The following is an 18373-nucleotide window of genomic DNA, read 5'->3' as shown; positions in this document are numbered from 1 at the left end:
GGTGTTGAACATATGGTCTCCATGGATCATGTTCAGGGAGACTCCGGATTTGATATCTTGGATAGAACACGGTTGATTGTAGATGGGAAACCAGGTCCTAATCCGCACCCTCCTGTTGTGAAATTGGATTTTGGGCTCCCCCGGTGGCCACTGGTGGAATTGAACTTGTGTGCATCATCCCCTCTGTTCACCTGTTCCCATCAGGATGTGGGAGTCGCTATTTAACCTTGCTCCTCTGTCACTCCCATGCCGGTCAACATTGTAATCAGAAGCCTTTCTGTGCATGTTCCTGCTACCAGACAACTTCCAGCTAAGTCGGACTTTTGTCCTTGTTTGTTTTTTGCATTTTGTTCCAGTTCACAGCTGCAGTTTCGTTTCTGTGTCTGGAAAGCTCTTGTGATCTGAAATTGCCACTCTGATGTTATGAGTTAATACTAGAGTCTTAAAGTAATTTCAGGATGGTGTATTGATAGGGTTTTCAGCTGACCATGAAAGTACCCTTTCTGTCTTCCTGCTATCTAGTAAGCGGACCTCGATTTTGCTAAACCTATTTTCATACTACGTTTGTCATTTTCATCTTAAATCACCGCCAATATATGTGGGGGCCTCTGTCTGCCTTTCGGGGAAATTTCTCTAGAGGTGAGCCAGGACTATATTTTCTTCTGCCAGGATTAGTTAGTCCTCCGGCCGGCGCTGGGCGTCTAGGAATAAAACGCAGGCTACGCTACCCGGCTACTGTTAGTTGTGCGGCAGGTTTAGTTCATGGTCAGTTTAAGTTTCCATCCTTCCAAGAGCTAGTTCCTATGTATGCTGGGCTATGTTCTCTTGCCATTGAGAACCATAACAGTTTGACCGGCCCACAAAGGGTTAAATTAATTGGCAGAGAAAGGAGAGAAAAAAGAAGTCTGCTGAAAAATTTTTTTTTTTTTTTTTTTTTCCTTCAGTTCTGAGTGTGCTTTCAATTGAATCACTTGCAAGTCTGCCTATATTGCAGCCTTCCTCTCTCTCTCTCCTTCTAATCCTGGAATGGCTCTGTGTTCACCTGTTTAAAATGGATATTCAGAGTTTAGCTGCAGGTTTGAATAATCTCACCACGAAAGTTCAAAATTTACAAGATTTTGTTGTTCATGTTCCTATATCTGAACCTAGAATTCCTTTGCCTGAATTTTTCTCGGGGAATAGATCTTGCTTTCAAAATTTCAAAAATAATTGCAAGTTGTTTTTGTCCCTGAAATCTCGCTCTGCTGGAGATCCTGCTCAGCAGGTCAGGATTGTGATTTCCTTGCTCCGGGGCGACCCTCAAGATTGGGCTTTTGCATTGGCTCCAGGGGATCCTGCGTTGCTCAATGTGGATGCGTTTTTTCTGGCCTTGGGGTTGCTTTATGAGGAACCTCATTTAGAGCTTCAGGCGGAAAAAGCCTTGATGTCCCTATCTCAGGGGCAAGATGAAGTTGAAATATACTGCCAAAAATTCCGTAAATGGTCTGTGCTTACTCAGTGGAATGAGTGCGCCCTGGCGGCGAATTTCAGAGAGGGTCTCTCTGATGCCGTTAAGGATGTTATAGTGGGGTTCCCTGTGCCTGCGGGTCTGAATGAGTCCATGACAATGGCTATCCAGATCGATAGACGTCTGCGGGAGCGCAAACCTGTGCACCATTTGGCAGTGTCTACTGAGAAGACGCCAGAGAATATGCAATGTGATAGAATTCTGTCCAGAAGCGAACGGCAGAATTTTAGACGAAAAAATGGGTTGTGCTTTTATTGTGGTGATTCAACTCATGTTATATCAGCATGCTCTAAGCGTACTAAGAAGCTTGATAAGTCAGTTTCAATTGGCACTTTTCAGTCTAAGTTTATTCTATCTGTGACCCTGATTTGTTCTTTATCATCTATTACCGCGGATGCCTATGTCGACTCTGGCGCCGCTTTGAGTCTTATGGATTGGTCCTTTGCCAAACGCTGTGGGTATGATTTAGAGCCTCTTGAAACTCCTATACCTCTGAAGGGGATTGACTCCACCCCATTGGCTAGTAATAAACCACAATACTGGACACAAGTAACTATGCGAATTAATCCGGATCATCAGGAGATTATTCGCTTTCTTGTGCTGTATAATCTACATGATGTGTTGGTGCTTGGATTGCCATGGCTGCAATCTCATAACCCAGTCCTCGACTGGAACGCTATGTCTGTGTTAAGCTGGGGATGTAAGGGGATGCATGGGGACGTACCTTTGGTTTCCATTTCGTCATCTATTCCCTCTGAGATTCCTGAATTCTTGTCTGACTATCGTGACGTTTTTGAAGAACCTAAGTTTGGTTCATTACCTCCGCACCGGGAGTGCGATTGTGCCATAGATTTGATTCCGGGTAGTAAATACCCTAAGGGTCGTTTATTTAATCTGTCTGTGCCTGAACATGCTGCTATGCGAGAATATATAAAGGAGTCCTTGGAAAAGGGACATATTCGTCCTTCGTCATCTCCCTTAGGAGCCGGTTTTTTCTTTGTGTCTAAGAAAGATGGCTCTTTGAGGCCGTGTATTGATTATCGGCTTTTGAATAAAATCACGGTTAAATATCAATATCCGTTGCCACTGCTGACTGATTTGTTTGCTCGCATAAAGGGGGCCAAGTGGTTCTCTAAGATAGATCTCCGTGGGGCGTATAATTTGGTGCGAATTAAGCAGGGGGATGAGTGGAAAACCGCATTTAATACGCCCGAGGGCCACTTTGAGTATTTGGTGATGCCTTTTGGCCTTTCAAATGCCCCTTCAGTCTTTCAGTCCTTTATGCATGACATTTTCCGTGATTATTTGGATAAATTTATGATCGTGTATCTGGATGATATTCTGATTTTTTCGGATGACTGGGACTCTCATGTCCAGCAGGTCAGGAGGGTTTTTCAGGTTTTGCGGTCTAATTCCTTGTGTGTGAAGGGTTCTAAGTGCGTTTTTGGGGTTCAAAAGATTTCCTTCTTGGGATACATTTTTTCCCCCTCTTCCATCGAGATGGATCCTGTCAAGGTTCGGGCTATTTGTGATTGGACGCAACCCTCTTCTCTTAAGAGTCTTCAGAAATTTTTGGGCTTTGCTAACTTTTATCGTCGATTTACTGCTGGTTTTTCTGATGTTGTTAAACCATTGACTGATTTGACTAAGAAGGGTGCTGATGTTGCTGATTGGTCCCCTGCTGCTGTGGAGGCCTTTCGGGAGCTTAAGCGCCGCTTTTCTTCCGCCCCTGTGTTGCGTCAGCCTGATGTTGCTCTTCCTTTTCAGGTTGAGGTCGACGCTTCTGAAATCGGAGCTGGGGCGGTTTTGTCGCAAAGAAGTTCCGACTGCTCCGTGATGAAACCTTGTGCTTATTTTTCTCGTAAATTTTCGCCCGCCGAGCGGAATTATGATATTGGGAATCGGGAGCTTTTGGCCATGAAGTGGGCTTTTGAGGAGTGGCGTCATTGGCTTGAGGGGGCTAGACATCAGGTGGTGGTATTGACCGACCACAAAAATTTAATTTATCTTGAGTCCGCCAGACGCCTGAATCCTAGACAGGCGCGCTGGTCGTTGTTTTTCTCTCGGTTTAATTTTGTGGTGTCATACCTACCGGGTTCTAAGAATGTTAAGGCGGATGCCCTTTCTAGGAGTTTTGAGCCTGACTCCCCTGGTAATTCTGAACCTACAGGTATCCTTAAGGATGGAGTGATATTGTCTGCCGTTTCTCCAGACCTGCGGCGGGCCTTGCAGGATTTTCAGGCGGATAGACCTGATCGTTGCCCACCTGGTAGACTGTTTGTTCCTGATGATTGGACCAGTAAAGTCATTTCTGAGGTTCATTCTTCTGCGTTGGCAGGTCATCCTGGAATCTTTGGTACCAGGGATTTGGTGGCAAGGTCCTTCTGGTGGCCTTCCCTGTCACGAGATGTACGAGGCTTTGTGCAGTCTTGTGACGTTTGTGCTCGGGCCAAGCCTTGTTGTTCTCGGGCTAGTGGATTGTTGTTGCCCTTGCCTATCCCGAAGAGGCCTTGGACGCACATCTCGATGGATTTTATTTCGGATCTTCCTGTTTCTCAGAAGATGTCTGTCATCTGGGTGGTGTGTGACCGTTTCTCTAAGATGGTCCATTTGGTTCCCCTGCCTAAGTTGCCTTCTTCTTCCGAGTTGGTTCCTCTGTTTTTTCAAAATGTGGTTCGTTTGCATGGTATTCCGGAGAATATCGTTTCTGACAGAGGAACCCAATTCGTGTCTAGATTTTGGCGGGCATTCTGTGCTAGGATGGGCATAGATTTGTCTTTCTCGTCTGCTTTCCATCCTCAGACTAATGGCCAGACCGAGCGGACGAATCAGACTTTGGAGACATATTTGAGGTGTTTTGTGTCTGCAGATCAGGATGATTGGGTTGCTTTTTTGCCTTTAGCGGAGTTTGCCCTCAATAATCGGGCCAGCTCTGCCACCTTGGTGTCTCCTTTTTTCTGTAATTCGGGGTTTCATCCTCGATTTTCCTCCGGTCAGGTGGAATCTTCGGATTGTCCTGGAGTGGATGCTGTGGTGGAGAGGTTGCATCAGATTTGGGGGCAGGTGGTGGACAATTTGAAGTTGTCCCAGGAGAAGACTCAGCTTTTTGCCAACCGCCGGCGTCGGGTTGGTCCTCGGCTTTGTGTCGGGGACTTGGTGTGGTTGTCTTCTCGTTTTGTCCCTATGAGGGTTTCTTCTCCTAAGTTTAAGCCTCGGTTCATCGGCCCGTACAAGATATTGGAGATTCTTAACCCTGTGTCCTTCCGTTTGGACCTCCCTGCATCTTTTTCTATTCATAATGTTTTTCATCGGTCATTGTTGCGCAGGTATGAGGTACCGGTTGTGCCTTCCGTTGAGCCTCCTGCTCCGGTGTTGGTTGAGGGCGAGTTGGAGTACGTTGTGGAAAAAATCTTGGACTCCCGTGTTTCCAGACAGAAACTCCAGTATCTGGTCAAATGGAAGGGATACGGTCAGGAGGATAATTCTTGGGTGACTGCCTCTGATGTTCATGCCTCCGATCTGGTCCGTGCCTTTCATAGGGCTCATCCTGATCGCCCTGGTGGTTCTGGTGAGGGTTCGGTGCCCCCTCCTTGAGGGGGGGGGTACTGTTGTGAAATTGGATTTTGGGCTCCCCCGGTGGCCACTGGTGCAATTGAACTTGTGTGCATCATCCCCTCTGTTCACCTGTTCCCATCAGGATGTGGGAGTCGCTATTTAACCTTGCTCCTCTGTCACTTCCATGCCGGTCAACATTGTAATCAGAAGCCTTTCTGTGCATGTTCCTGCTACCAGACAACTTCCAGCTAAGTCGGACTTTTGTCCTTGTTTGTTTTTTGCATTTTGTTCCAGTTCACAGCTGCAGTTTCGTTTCTGTGTCTGGAAAGCTCTTGTGATCTGAAATTGCCACTCTGATGTTATGAGTTAATACTAGAGTCTTAAAGTAATTTCAGGATGGTGTATTGATAGGGTTTTCAGCTGACCATGAAAGTACCCTTTCTGTCTTCCTGCTATCTAGTAAGCGGACCTCGATTTTGCTAAACCTATTTTCATACTACGTTTGTCATTTTCATCTTAAATCACCGCCAATATATGTGGGGGCCTCTGTCTGCCTTTCGGGGAAATTTCTCTAGAGGTGAGCCAGGACTATATTTTCTTCTGCCAGGATTAGTTAGTCCTCCGGCCGGCGCTGGGCGTCTAGGGATAAAACGCAGGCTACGCTACCCGGCTACTGTTAGTTGTGCGGCAGGTTTAGTTCATGGTCAGTTTAAGTTTCCATCCTTCCAAGAGCTAGTTCCTATGTATGCTGGGCTATGTTCTCTTGCCATTGAGAACCATAACACCCTCCCTTACCCCTCTTCTCTTTCCCCTCTCTTCTCCCTTTTCTCTCCTTTATCTACTCTCGAACATTATTAGAGTTTAAGCTATTTTGAAATTGTCATATAACGCTTTCAGAAGTTGTTCCAGCTCTTACAGCGTAACCGACTCCTTGTGTTTACACGAAGGAGGACAGAAAGAATTTTAGTAATCAAAGTTACTCTAAACCAGAACTCATTCTTTTTTTTTTTATTTGAATGTTTGCACCGCTGGTGTTTAATCATATATGTGTCTGATGATGATTGGTTCTGTATTGAATATTTCCATGCAACTTGTTTCAATAAAAAGATTTACACAAAAAAGAGGTCTGGATACACATGATGAGAGCATTATACTGCCTCTGTACAAATCCCTAGTTAGACCGCACATGGAGTGCTGTGTCCAGTTTTGGGCACCGGTGCTCAGGAAGGATATAATGGAACTAGAGAGAGTACAAAGGAGGGCAACAAAATTAATAAAGGGGATGGGAGAACTACAATACCCAGATAGATTAGCGAAATTAGGATTATTTAGTCTAGAAAAAAGACGACTGAGGGGCGATCTAATAACCATGTATAAGTATATAAGGGGACAATACAAATATCTCGCTGAGGATCTGTTTATACCAAGGAAGGTGACGGACACCAGGGGGCATTCTTTGCGTCTGGAGGAGAGAAGGTTTTTCCACCAACATAGAAGAGGATTCTTTACTGTTAGGGCAGTGAGAATCTGGAATTGCTTGCCTGAGGAGGTGGTGATGGCGAACTCAGTCGAGGGGTTCAAGAGAGGCCTGGATGACTTCCTGGAGCAGAACAATATTGTATCATACAATTATTAGGTTCTGTACAAGGACGTAGATCTGGGGATTTATTATGATGGAATATAGGCTGAACTGGATGGACAAATGTCTTTTTTCGGCCTTACTAACTATGTTACTATGTAAATGAATACAAAGATGTTGTGGATAGTGATCTAATAATCTTATAATATAATAAAAGTGCTACAATGTCTAAATAAAACTGCTATATGATTCACTTTATGATCCATGGATGCCACAAGCTTAGGGTACCAGGTCATTGGTGGTGCCTGCCCCCTTCAGCACTAGTGCTTGATAAGCCCTGTGAGATTGCTCAGATCACATACCGGTAAGGCTGATCCTAAATGCATTTCAAAATGTTTTCAAAGACCATTTTCAGTTAGATAAAAAACCTCTATTGTGATAGAAATAAAGATATGATGCTGAAATATTTCCACAGATTTGTACCTTCAAGTGACATCAACAGAAAAATAGTGGCTTGTATAAAACAAGGTACGTTCCAAACCTGTGCTAATACATTTTGGTTGCAGAAATAAAATTAAATTTGATAGAGAAATAGCTAAATGTATCCTTTTTAGGAGAAATAACAGAATTGCAGAAATATATGGAATATAAATACGCTTTAGATGAGGCTGATGAAAAAGGCTGGTTTCCTATACATGAAGCAGTTGTCCAACCAGTCCGTCAGATAACAGAAATCATCCTTGACGGTAAGTTTCTTTGAAATTCAGAAAGATTTACATTACTGTGAGCTTTAATACATATTTATATGACACAAACAGATCATAAATGGAAGTTTAATATTTTGTCTGTCTCTCAGTTATACTTCATAACAGATTCATAAACATGCTGAAATATAGTACAGTATGCCACTTCCCATAACTCTAGTCTAATGATTCTATTACAACAACAAATTGTACATGTAGCTCAGGTGTTAATATATGGTAATTGAAAAAGAACATTAAAGGGGTATTTCTATCTCCAAGATACAACCCCAATATGTAGTAGGTGAAATAATAGTTTGATAGAGAGGGGGGACTGTGAGCTCACCACATCATGTCATTCGATGTTGAGGGTTGGAATCTGCATCGATTGCAGATCCTGCTGGTGAAGTTCAGGTGTAATAATAGTAACATCATCAAATCATTCCAATTATAAATGTAGTATAGTTCTTCTGATTTTCTATGTTACTTTCCCCATACAGGTTATCGCTGTAGCTTAGGTATCCATGGTTATGACCACTAACAACTAACTATTACTATATCAGTGGTCGTAACCATGGATACCTAAACTACTGCAATGCCCTGCAACATAGTGAATCAAACAAACTATGCTACATTTCTAAATGGAGTTATTTAATATTATTATTATTTATTATTATAGCACCATATATTCCATGGAGCTTTACGTGTGAATAGGGGGATATACATAACAAAAAAACAAGTACAATAATCTTGAACAAAACAAATCACCGACTGGTATTATTGTTACTCATTATATATTGGGATAGGATCTTGGAGAAGGGAATACCCCTTTAATAGTGTTATCCAGAACTAATACATTTTTAACTATGGGCCAGAGAACTAACAGACAGGTAGTTGCTTACTATCTGTCTGTTGTGCCCAGCATTGATCTCTACCAGCACAGAGCCGTCAGCTATTCAGCAGCCTCCACTGAAATCACGTCAACAGAACTATTCCTTCTCATATGCTCTGCTCTGTTGACGGGGTGTGACTGTCGATATCATACTGGTTAAAAGCTGGCACCCTGCTGTCTAACTGCTGGAAGCCGTCTCTCAATCAACATAATGCCTGCTGTCCTGCCTCATCCATAGAGCAACCCAAAAGATGAAGAGCTGCTCTAGTGATGTGGAGCAACTGAATCGCCAACAGCCACTCTGTGCCTGCGCCGAGTTGAACAGGCAGGTAGTTGCCTCTGTTAGCAACTACCTGCCTTTTAGGTTTTAAGCACATAGTAAGAAAAAACAAAGTATATTTTAATCAACAGATCGTAGATTAATAATAACATCCGCAATTGGATGTGTTTAAATAAAATGTTCCTGTCCTGAGATAATCTTAATAAAATGTGCCCCTGCTGTGTACTGTGTAATGAATGTGTTTGATCGTACAGGAACATGGTTTGACCATACCACATCTCCTGGACAGGTGAGAAGAATAAGTAATTACCGTATACATATGACATAGCAGTGGCTGCTACGCTCTGTGAGGTAAAACATTTCTCTGCCTCTTTTATCACATGAGCAAGTGTTTCTGTTGCTCAGCAACAGTCAAAGCTCCTACTTTACTGACTTGATTTATAATGAGCTCAGAGTGCTGGAGACACAGCAGAAACACTCGCTCCTGTGATAAAACAGGCAGGAAAATGTTTTACCTCACGGAAAGCAGCAGCGAGCGTTCATATGTTTCCATTAGGAATAGGGGAGAAAGGTGCTGACTGACACCCTGACTGCAGCTTACTACCACGAGAACTAAATAATCTCGTGATTAAATTCAAACTCCTCAATCCTTATCACCCTAACATCACAAGTGTGGGAATGGTCAGGAGATCTTCTTACACATCAGGTGGTCAGCCAGTACCAGTGAAATCTAATGTGTATAGCGGCTTTCCACTTTTGTGTCATAGCTTTAATAGCCTACTAATTTGTGATATTATTAAATTCCTACAGCTATACATAAAACACAGTGTGAACAGAGGACGAATGATGGGGAGACACCACTGACCCTTGCTACGAAGTCTGGATTGGTTGAAAATGTGAAAGCTCTTCTAGAGAAGGGTGTTTGGCCAAACACCAAAAATCGCAGGGGGGAGTCTCCTCTTCTTATAGGTATTGCTTTGCCCTTATATTTTTACAAGCTTTGTCTTTTATTGATCCTTCACTGTCTTACATATTTTGCAATTGCAATTACTACCCTGTTATGTACCCAAATAGATACTTTTAGGCCACGTTCACGCATTCAGAATTTGGTGAGTATATTACATCAGTATTTGTAAGTTAAAATCAGTAGTGGAACAATCAAAGAAAAAAGTATAACAGAAACACGTCACCACTTCTGTATTTTTCATTGAGTTGCCATGCTCACTTCCATAAAGAAGATACAGTCCCAAAAATGAAAGTAATGAAAAGAGCAGATGAGATATCATGTGTCAGCTCCTCTCCTTTCTACATTCGAGTTTTATTAGCACTTGCACTCTTGGGGTAATTTTATACAGCCAGCCACTCCTGGAAAGGTTCACCACTGTTCCATGTTTTTGCCATTTGTGTATAATGCCTCTCACTGTGGTTTGCGGGATCTCATAGCTTGAGGTATGGCTTTATAAACTTTTCCAATTACTTTGTTTCTCATTTGTTCCAAAATTTATTTGGATCGTGGCATGATGTCTAGCTTTTGAGGACCTTTTGGTGAGGCAGATCCTGTTTAAGTGATTTCTTGATTGAGAACAGGTGTGGCAGTAATCAGGCGTGCGTGTGAATTTGAACTCAGATTCCCAAAGATGTGATAAACCATGCTTAATTTATGATTTAACCCCTTTCCAACGTTGGGTGTAATAGTACGCCCATGTCGGACTCCAGTGCTGAGCCTGCATTTTTCCGGGCACATGACAGGTGACATCTTACCGCAGCTGTTAACTAGTTAAATGCCGCTGTCAATCTCTGACAGCGGCAATTAACTCATGCTTGCCAGAAGCACATCACTAATCCCGCCCATCAGTGACCCCCTCACTCGAGTATAAGCCGGGTATGCATTGTCCCCTCATCCCTATCCTGGTATGCATGGCTCACTATTATTCCCCACCATGGGCTCTTCCCGGACCTGCTCCTGATCTTCCTCATCCTCTTCTGCCCCTGTCTCCAACTCCCCTTGCTCACGCACGGACTGCTCCCTCCTCCAGCTGCGCAAACCTTTCATGGCGGGCCGCCGCCATCCTTCTGAGACAGGCCGCATTCTCCTGTGCCACGTCCTCCAGCGCCTCGGCGCCATCTTGGAGCCTGCCGCCCTTAGCATTGCCGGCATCCCGCTGCCCTCTGCGGGTCATAGCTGCGTCCTGCACAGCTCCGGTTACACCCTCGTGGTCTAGAGGTATTCCTCAAGCTGGCTCCGGTGTTAAGTGGGCTCAGCAATGCAGCGGTCTCAGCCCACAAGCCGTTTTGCAGGCGGGAGAGCTCTAAGCTGCGACCGCTCACATCGCTGGCTAGGCTACACCCCGATAACTGCCATTTCTTAATTACATTTCGAACTGAGGAAAGGGCAACTTTAAAATGCTTAGCTATCTTCTTTTAGCCTTCTCCTGCTATATGGGCCTCAACCATTTTCATTTTCAGAGTGCTAGGCAGCTGCTTAGAAGAACCCATGGCTGCAGTTTTTTGGCACAAGGTTAGAAAAGGATGGATTTTTATAAAGCTGGGTAATTTGCATGACCTGGTCTTTCCTAATGATGATAGTGTACAAGCCATAGCCCTAACAGGCTAATTAAGGTTTGAAACCTTTGTCAAAGTTGTCTAAGCACACAAATCTCTTTTCAAATAATTTTTATTGTATCTTTTGAAATTTAGTATTAACATGCGAAGATAGTCATATAATCAGCTCTCAAGGGAATAAGGAAGGAAATATATCTTGGTACCGTGTTAGCCAGTAGATAGAAAAATATTTAGAATTGAGAGTCCTCAGTGGTTGATACCTTTTAATGGCTAACTGAAAAGATGGTAACTAGTGTTGAGCATTCCGATGCTGCAAGTATCGGGTATCGGCCGATACTTGCTGTATCGGAATTCCGATACCGGGATTCCGATACTCTTGTGGTATCGGGTATCGGGTATCGGAACAACATTAATGTTAAAATGTGTAAAATAGAGAATTAAAATAAAAAATATCGCTATACTCACCTGTCCGACGCAGCCGGGACCTCAGCGCAGGAACCGGCAGCGTTGTTTGTTTAAAATTCCCGCTTTTACATGGTTACGCGAAGTCCCGGCTTGTGATTGGTCAGGGCGGCCATGTTGCCGGGCCGCGGACCAATCACAGCAAGCCGTGACGAAATTACGTCACGGCTTGCTGTGATTGGTCCGCGTCCCGGCAACATGGCCGCCATTAACCAATCACAAGCCGTGACGTCACGGGAGGCTGGAAACGCGCTCATTTTAAAAAGGGCGCGTGTCCAGCCTCCCGTGACGTCACGGCTTGTGATTGGTTGCGTCGCGGTCAACCAATCACAAGCCGGGAGGCTGGACACGCGCCCATTTCAAAATGAGCGCGTCCAGCCTCCCGGCTTGTGATTGGTTGATCGCGGCGCAACCAATCACAAGCCGTGACGTCACGGGAGGCTGGACACGCGCCCATTTCAAAATGAGCGCGTCCAGCCTCCCGGCTTGTGATTGGTTGATTGCGGCGCAACCAATCACAAGCCGTGACGTCACGGGAGGCTGGACACGCGCCCATTTCAAAATGAGCGCGTCCAGCCTCCCGGCTTGTGATTGGTTGATCGCGGCGCAACCAATCACAAGCCGTGACGTCACGGGAGGCTGGACACGCGCCCATTTTAAAATGAGCGCGTGTCCAGCCTCCCGTGACGTCCCGGCTTGTGATTGGTCAGGGCGGCCATATTGCCGGGACGCGGACCAATCACAGCAAGCCGTGACGTAATTTCGTCACGGCTTGCTGTGATTGGTCCGCGTCCCGGCAACATGGCCGACCTGACCAATCACAAGCCGGGAATTCACGTAACCAAGTAATAGCGCGATTTTTAAACAAACAACGCTGCCGGTTCCCTCGCTGAAGTCCCGGCTGCGTCGGACAGGTGAGTATAGCGATATTTTTTATTTTAATTCTTTCTTTTACACATTTATATGGTTCCCAGGGCCTGAAGGAGAGTTTCCTCTCCTTCAGACCCTGGGAACCATCAGGGATACCGTCCGATACATGAGTCCCATTGACTTGTATTGGTATCGGGTATCGGTATCGGATTGGATTCCGATACTGTGACGGTATCGGCCGATACTTTCCGATACCGATACTTTCAAGTATCGGACGGTATCGCTCAACACTAATGGTAACAAATTGCAAGCTTTCGAGACTACATATGTCTCTTCATCAGGCAAAGACTAAAACAAATTCTGAAGAATCACATATTTATGCACAACATAGTATGGAAAAAAAAAGGGAGAGGGGAAAAAAACCATGGATAAGCCAGGTGACATGAAGCAGAATTACCATGGGTGATAAACAGTTACGTCCATAAATATTGGGCCAATTCTTAGATAAGGATTGTTTTATTGTCCTGTGATTAGGGTCTCTGTTTGATGACCCCACATGGTCTGATGGGCAAGTTCCTTAGTTGTAGTTAGTTGATGTAAAAAGACATAAATCCGTGTGACACATTCATTCCTGCATTTAGAGTGTCAAAGGTCGTCATCAGTTTATATTCCCAGACTCTCCTGTCTTTCTGCGATTTGAAGTTACCCTTTAATACTAGTAATTTCATGTCCATAATGTTATGATTTGGGAGACAGAAATGTTTTGCCACAGGTATATCCATTCTTTTTTCTCTTATTGTATGGCGATGAGAGTTCATCCTTGTTCTCAGTTTCTGCCCTGTCTCCCCTACATACAGACCCGCAGTCAGTGGCGTAACTACAAAGTTATGGGCCCCGGTGCGAACTTCCAAATGGGGCCCCCCCCCTACCCCCCCCCCCCACCTTCCCCCGCCCCCACAACCCCCCCCACCTTCCCCTGCCCTGCTTCCCCTAGATACGCCTCGGACTGTTGCAGGAATCTCCTGCACTGCAACATGGTGTTGGGTGCCAGCACAGCCCGCACAGTGGTATATCCAGCACAGCCCGCACAGTGGTATATCCAGCACAGCCCGCACAGTGGTATATCCAGCACAGACCGCACAGTGGTATATCCAGCACAGACCGCACAGTGGTATATCCAGCACAGACCGCACAGTGGTATATCCAGCACAGACCGCACAGTGGTATATCCAGCACAGCCCTCACAGTGGTATATCCAGCACAGCCCGCACAGGGGTATATACAGCACAGCCCGCACAGGGGTATATACAGCACAGCCCGCACAGGGGTATATACAGCACAGCCCGCACAGGGGTATATACAGCACAGCCAGCACAGGGGTATATACAGCACAGCCAGCACAGGGGGTATATCCAGCACAGCCCTCACAGTGGTATATCCAGCACAGCCCGCACAGTGGTATATACAGCAGAGCCCGCACAGTGGTATATCCAGCACAGCCCTCACAGTGGTATATCCAGCACAGCCCGCACAGGGGTATATACAGCACAGCCCGCACAGGGGTATATACAGCACAGCCCGCACAGGGGTATATACAGCACAGCCCGCACAGGGGTATATACAGCACAGCCAGCACAGGGGTATATACAGCACAGCCAGCACAGGGGGTATATCCAGCACAGCCCTCACAGTGGTATATCCAGCACAGCCCGCACAGTGGTATATACAGCAGAGCCCGCACAGTGGTATATACAGCAGAGCCCGCACAGTGGTATATACAGCAGAGCCCGCACAGTGGTATATCCAGCACAGCCCGCACAGTGGTATATCCAGCACAGCCCGCACAGTGGTATATACAGCAGAGCCCGCACAGGGATATATAGAGCACAGCCCGCACAGTGGTATATCCAGCAGAGCCCGCACAGTGGTATATACAGCACAGCCCGCACAGTGGTATATACAGCACAGCCCGCACAGTGGTATATACAGCAGAGCCCGCACAGTGGTATATACAGCAGAGCCCGCACAGGGATATATACAGCAGAGCCCGCACAGGGATATATACAGCACAGCCCCCACAGGGGTATATACAGCAGAGCCCGCACAGGGATATATACAGCAGAGCCCGCACAGGGATATATACAGCACAGCCCCCACAGGGGTATATACAGCAGAGCCCGCACAGGGATATATAGAGCACAGCCCACATCTCATCCCCCCCCCCCCCGATAATGGCCCCACAGTCCGGTTAAAAAGAAAAAAAAAAAAAAACTCTCCTCACCTTTCCTTTTGCCCGCGCTGCTCCTGGCGGCTGCAGTCTGCCCAGGACACTGCAGGTGCGCGATGATATGACGTCATCGCGCACCCGCAGTGTACTGTCAGAGGCAGAGCGGGGAATGATGGGAGAGGAAGCGTCAGGTGACGCTCTCTCCTCCCATCATTGCATTGAACTATACCGGTGTCATAGACGCCGGTATAGTTAAATGCGGCGGCGGCGGCGGCACTGGGGGGGGTTCCGGGGGAGGAACAGTGCAGCGGCCCACTACTGGCATCGGCTCTTCTGGCATTTGCCAGAAGTGCCCGATGGCCAGCCTGGCCCTGCTCAGACCTGCCGGCCCGGGGCCCCTGACCTGCGGGGCCCGGTCGCAATGGCGACCGCTGCGACCGCGGTAGTTACGCCCCTGCCCGCAGTTGGACATTTAGTACAAATAATTAGGTACACCACATTAGAAGTGACGCAGCTGAATGTACCTGGTATCTTGTAGTCCTGATGTGATTTGGGGATCTTTATCTTGTCCGTGGTCATTATAAATGGACAGGTTTTACTTTTTTTCTGGTTGCAAGGAAAGGTACCTGCAGCTGTTGGAGAGGACAGGGAGCTCTTGACAATGATGCTTCTTAGATTTGGGGGCTGCCTAAAACACAGTAGTGGGGGGTCTGGAAAAATTGCTTGTAATCGGGCATCTTTTTGCAGTAAAGGTTGTAATTTCCGTGCAGCTCCCCTTAGCGCCTCCAGATTTGGATTGTAGGTAACTACTAGAGGTACCCGGTTATTTTCTTCTTTAGTTTTGTAATGTAGCAGGTGATTCCTTGATATTCTGGTGGCTCTTGTGATCTGATTTTCAATTGTTCTTGGATGGTAGCCCTGATTCAAAAAGGTCTTTCTGAGGCGACCAAGGTGTTCATCCCTATCCATTGGGTTGGAACATATACGATTGTATCTGATGGCTTGGCTGTAGACAATGGAGTTTTTTATGTGTTTTGGATGGAAACTGTCCCATTTAAGGTATGTTGGACGGTCGATTGGCTTCTGATACAGTGATGTCTCTATTTTATTGTTTTGCAGCTTAATGATGATGTCCAAAAAGTTAATTTCAGTGCAGGAGTAGTTGAGTGTCAAGTTGATGGTGGGATGAAATTGATTAAACTGTTCATGGAACGACTTTAGCTGTGGTTCAGACTCCGTCCAGATGATTAAAATGTCATCATCATCAATGTAGCGGTAGTACGCCAGAGGCCTGATGGGACATGAGGACAAAAAGTCGCTTTCAAGCTTGGCCATGAAAAGATTTGCATACTGTGGGGCCATTTTACTTCCCATTGCTGTGCCAGTCTCCTGTAGATAGATCTTCTTGTCAAACTCAAAGTAATTGTGGGTGAGGATGAATTTGATAAGTTTCACCACAGAATTTGCATCAGTCCCTGTGTTTTCCAGGAAGAATTTGCAGGCATTTAATCCATCCTGGTGTGGGATATTGGAGTACAAAGATTCCACATCCATGGTGGCCAGGATGGTTCCTTCTGGTAGAGGACCTATTGCTGATAGTTTATTCAATAGGTCAGTTGTGTCCCGAATGAAGCTGGGTGTGTCCTTTACCAAGGGTTTAAGAACACCCTCTACCCATCCAGATACCTGCTCAGTAAGGGTGCCCACACATGAAATAATTGGTCTTCCTGGGTTTCCAGATTTGTGGATTTTGGGAAGCATGTAGAATGTCCCTGTTCTTGGACTTTCTGGTATCAGGTCATTGGCTCTTATGGATACGTCGGGCAGACAAGATACTAACTTGTTTAGTTCCTTGTAATAGTCCTGTGTAGGATCTGACTCCAACTTTTTGTAGTAGCGTGTGTCCATAAGTTGTCTGTTTGCTTCCCTCATATAGTTGCAAAAGATGATTCCTTAATCTCTCAGAAGTCCTGTGACACAGGTTCTGTGCATAATGGGTGTTGTAGGTATGAAGAATTGGGTTTGTAATCCAGAGTCCTTTGGGAATTAGATTCTCCTTTTTGCATGTAGATAGGAAAAAAATGTCGCTGTCCATTTGTGCACGTTGTAGAGTAATAAGGGTAATAAGGGTAAGGAGAGGGAGGGAGGTAAGGGAAATGGGACCGGGAAAAGCAGGGCCGGCGTTAGGGCCAGGCAGACTAGGCAGCTGCCTGGGGCCCCCACTCCCTTGGGGGCCCCCAGCCCCTTGGGGGCCCCCAGCATCTACAGCAGACGCTTCACTGATAATAATAGCATTATCAGTGAAGCTTCCGATGTAGAGACTGGTTAAGGACCTGTAGTGACATCACGATCAGGTGACCTGCCATGTGACCGTGATGTCACCACAGGCCATGTACTCAGGGACTGTCTGGATGTTTCTGCAGTGAAAAAGGAGCGCGCAATGAAGCACAGGAGCAGCGGCCACTGAACCTCCCCCATCAGAGTGATAGAAGCGCTCATTGGCCAGTGCTCCTGCCCTCCTGCACGGGGCCTCTGAGGGGGAGCTAGAGATGGCAGCTACCAACCTGAGCTGTGAGGTAAGCAGTGCAGCACTGTGTGAGCTGCTCCTGTCCTTCTGTCAGCTCCTGCACGGAGCCTCTGAGGGGGAGCTAGAGATGGCAGCTACCAACCTGAGCTGGCAGATAAGTAGTAGAGCACCGTCCCACTGTGTGTGCTGCTTCTGGTGATGATGGCTCCTGTGCTGCTGTCAGCTCCTCCTGCTCTTGTCGGCAGTCCCAGCAGAGGAGAGGGCAGGGAGGTGTCTGCTGGGACAGTGCTGCTGGGAGCAGGAGGGCTGCAGCTGATAGTGTGGAACATCTCATTCCCTCCAGCATAAAGCATGTATCTGAGGTGTGTGCAGTGTATAGTGTGTGCTGTCTGTGAGCTGTGTGTGTGTTTATGTGAATCACATGTATCAAATGAGCATTTGTTGTGCTGCATCTGTGTGTATGTGTGTGTAGGTGTATGTGTGTATATAAGTGTGTGCCGTGTATGTATATAAGTGCGTGCCATGTGTGTGTATATACTGTAAGTGCGTGCCATGTGTGTGTATATAAGTGTGTGCCGTGTGTGTATATATACTGTAAGTGCGTGCCATGTGTGTGTATATAAGTGTGTGCCGTGTGTGTGTATATACTGTAAGTGCGTGCCATGTGTGTGTATATAAGTGCGTGCCGTGTGTGTGTATATACTGTAAGTGCGTGCCATGTGTGTGTATATAAGTGTGTGCCGTGTGTGGGTATATACTGTAAGTGCGTGCCATGTGTGTGTATATAAGTGCGTGCCATGTGTGGGTATATACTGTAAGTGCGTGCCATGTGTGTGTGTATATAAGTGCGTGCCGTGTGTGTGTATATACTGTAAGTGCGTGCCATGTGTGTGTGTATATAAGTGCGTGCCGTGTGTGTGTATATACTGTAAGTGCGTGCCATGTGTGTGTATATAAGTGCGTGCCATGTGTGTGTATATAAGTGTGTGCCGTGTGTGTGTATATACTGTAAGTGAGTGCCATGTGTGTGTATATAAGTGCGTGCCATGTGTGTGTATATACTGTAAGTGCGTGCCATGTGTGTGTATATACTGTAAGTGCGTGCCATGTGTGGGTATATACTGTAAGTGCGTGCCATGTGTGTGTATATACTGTAAGTGCGTGCCATGTGT

At 46.1% G+C, this 18373-nt stretch overlaps 1 protein-coding gene across 1 annotated transcript in view; it reads left to right on the top strand.

Annotated features, from left to right (window-relative positions):
• Positions 1-18373, top strand: part of ASB15 (ankyrin repeat and SOCS box containing 15) — a 129244-nt gene that overhangs the window by 66437 nt on the left and 44434 nt on the right. Inside the window, exons 3-5 of the mRNA XM_077264937.1 lie at positions 7117-7169; positions 7256-7387; positions 9364-9522. Of these exons, the coding sequence (XP_077121052.1) occupies positions 7117-7169; positions 7256-7387; positions 9364-9522 (344 nt within the window). The remainder of the gene's footprint in view (positions 1-7116; positions 7170-7255; positions 7388-9363; positions 9523-18373) is intronic.

This window comes from Ranitomeya variabilis, chromosome 5, assembly GCF_051348905.1.
Source record: "Ranitomeya variabilis isolate aRanVar5 chromosome 5, aRanVar5.hap1, whole genome shotgun sequence".
In the NCBI taxonomy this organism is placed as follows: Eukaryota; Metazoa; Chordata; class Amphibia; order Anura; family Dendrobatidae; genus Ranitomeya; species Ranitomeya variabilis.
The sequence above is the reverse complement of the archived record's forward strand: the minus strand, read 5'-3'. Positions and strand labels throughout refer to the sequence as shown.